This window comes from Elaeis guineensis, chromosome 2 (assembly GCF_000442705.2).
Source record: "Elaeis guineensis isolate ETL-2024a chromosome 2, EG11, whole genome shotgun sequence".
In the NCBI taxonomy this organism is placed as follows: Eukaryota; Viridiplantae; Streptophyta; class Magnoliopsida; order Arecales; family Arecaceae; genus Elaeis; species Elaeis guineensis.
Window position 1 is genome coordinate 120,730,687 of NC_025994.2, and position 2,122 is coordinate 120,732,808.

General features: G+C 39.6%; 1 protein-coding gene across 1 annotated transcript; it reads left to right on the top strand.

Annotated features, from left to right (window-relative positions):
• Nucleotides 1-746: 746 nt before the first annotated feature.
• Nucleotides 747-1,893, top strand: LOC105039864 (senescence-specific cysteine protease SAG39-like). Its single transcript, XM_010916177.1, has 2 exons — nucleotides 747-1,173; nucleotides 1,298-1,893. Exons 1-2 carry the CDS (start codon nucleotides 747-749, stop codon nucleotides 1,891-1,893), a joined length of 1,023 nt encoding a protein of 340 aa, XP_010914479.1.
• Nucleotides 1,894-2,122: the final 229 nt, after the last annotated feature.

Genomic DNA, 2,122 nt, shown 5'->3' on the forward strand with positions numbered 1-2,122 from the left:
GATTGTACGATACTTTTTACTTTGTACATATTCCAATTTGATATATGAACACAGGGACATCATGGTGCACCATGAAGATATGACACAATTGGTTTTATTCTTGAAATGATTATGTTGGGGAGGTTGAGGCATAAAATTGCCAAGAGCATTATCTAAACCTAGAGGGAAGAGTTTGCTTGGAACTATATCTAAACATTCCTATGATGATGATGAGGATGGTGATGATGATCGATGAAGAAAAAGGGAAAAACAAAGGAGAAGATGCATTAATCTCTTTGTATTCAATTACTTATCAATATATAGTCAGATAATTTGCTATGAAATTAAAGGAAGTTAATCAACAATAATATGGAAAATGGAACGGTAATGATATGGTGGAGAATACGTATGCCGGCGAATCAGATCTGTGATGGGCGAAGTGAATGGAGGATTCGCATTTACTAAAAAAAAAAAATTCACTACCATATAAGATCTGATTTGGTTAATGGAGGAGATCGGGTGAATTATTTTGGTTCGAATTCACTACTATATAAGATCTGATTCATTGGAGCTGGATCACCTTCCAATCATAATAAAGACTAATCTTATGACCATAATTAAATGATTTTTTTTTTTAATTTTTATATTAGCTGTACCTTTTCCTTAATATTACGATTTAAATCATTATATATAGACATAGCAGTGATATACAATTGAATACGGAGAGATTTCATCCCCTCCTCAATTTTCCTGCGTTATTTACAGTAATGGCTCATCGATGTTTCATACTTGTGTTGTTAGTTCTGGGTGTTATGTTCACTGTAGCTACGGCTCGTGCTATTGGAGACGTGCCCATGCGCGCAAAGTTTGAGCAGTGGATGGCCAAGTATGAGCGATTCTACACGGATGCAACAGAGAAGGAGCGACGTTTCCAAATCTTCAAGGATAACTATGAGTACATTGAGTCATTCAATAAAGCTGGTAAATATACTTATACGCTTGCCCTCAATAATTTCGCAGACATGACTGATGACGAAGTCGACACCTCTTACCCTTGCGCTGGAGGAGGAGAGTCTGAGCGTCCAAAGTCCGCGACCGGAAGCTTTCGGTATGCCGACTTTGACGACTTGCCTGACGAGGTGGACTGGGCAAGCAAGGGCGCAGTCACTAACGCCAAGAATCAAGGCAACTGTGGTAAGATGTAGTGTACAATGAGTTATTATTCTCAAGAACGTACGATTGATACGTTATTTAAATTTAAAGAGAATGGGATACAAAACAAAAAAAAAAAAAAATGTTATCTCAAACAACCACGCAGGGAGCTGCACGGCATTCTCTGCTGTAGCTGCCATCGAAGGGATCTCTCAAATCAAGACCGGCAATTTGATCCCTCTGGCGCCACAACAAATTATGGACTGTGATCCTAATAGCCTTGGATGCAAGGGGGGATGGGTGAGCAACGCCTTTATTTACGTCATCAATAATGGAGGCATAGCATCGGAAGTAAATTACACTTACAAAGCAGTCACCGGCTCATGCGCCGCCAACGAGACCTTATATCTGGCAGCTACGATTAGCGGCTACGAGTTCGTGCCTCCAAATAACGAGACTGCGCTCATGCAGGCAGTCGCGAACCAGCCTGTTTCCATTTCCATTTGTGCTCACGGGAGAAACTTCAAGCGGTACGGCGGAGGCCTCTTCGAAGGTCCGTGCGATTCTTGTTTTAGCCACGCTATGACGATTGTTGGTTACGGGACATATTACGATGATGATGATACTGAATATTGGCGATTGAAGAATTCATATGGTGAAGGATGGGGTGAGAATGGATTCATGTACATCAAGCGTAACGTTGAATCATACGGCGAAGGGCTTTGTAGTCTTGCCAAGGAACCTCTATACCCAACAAAATAAGTCCAAGAATCTTCTACTCTATATGGCATCTTATCCACAAGTTAGAGGAATCTTAACAATAAAAAAAAGGAATAATAATTTTTATGATTTTGCCATGTAATAAATTTTATGTAATAGTGCCTTTTGAAGCAAAGGGTGTAATTAATATTGTCGAGACTTGCTCCTACCAGAAATTGTATTATGAAGCTGCTATATGTCTTGACAAACGAATCTATGATATTAGTTATTA

Coding starts and splice junctions, on each gene's coding strand:
- LOC105039864 (XM_010916177.1), top strand. CDS start 747: ATGGCTCATCGATGTTTCATACTTGTGTTGTTAGTTCTGGGTGTTATG. Junction 1,174..1,297: donor CAAGAATCAAGGCAACTGTG/GTAAGATGTAGT, acceptor ACAACCACGCAG/GGAGCTGCACGGCATTCTCT.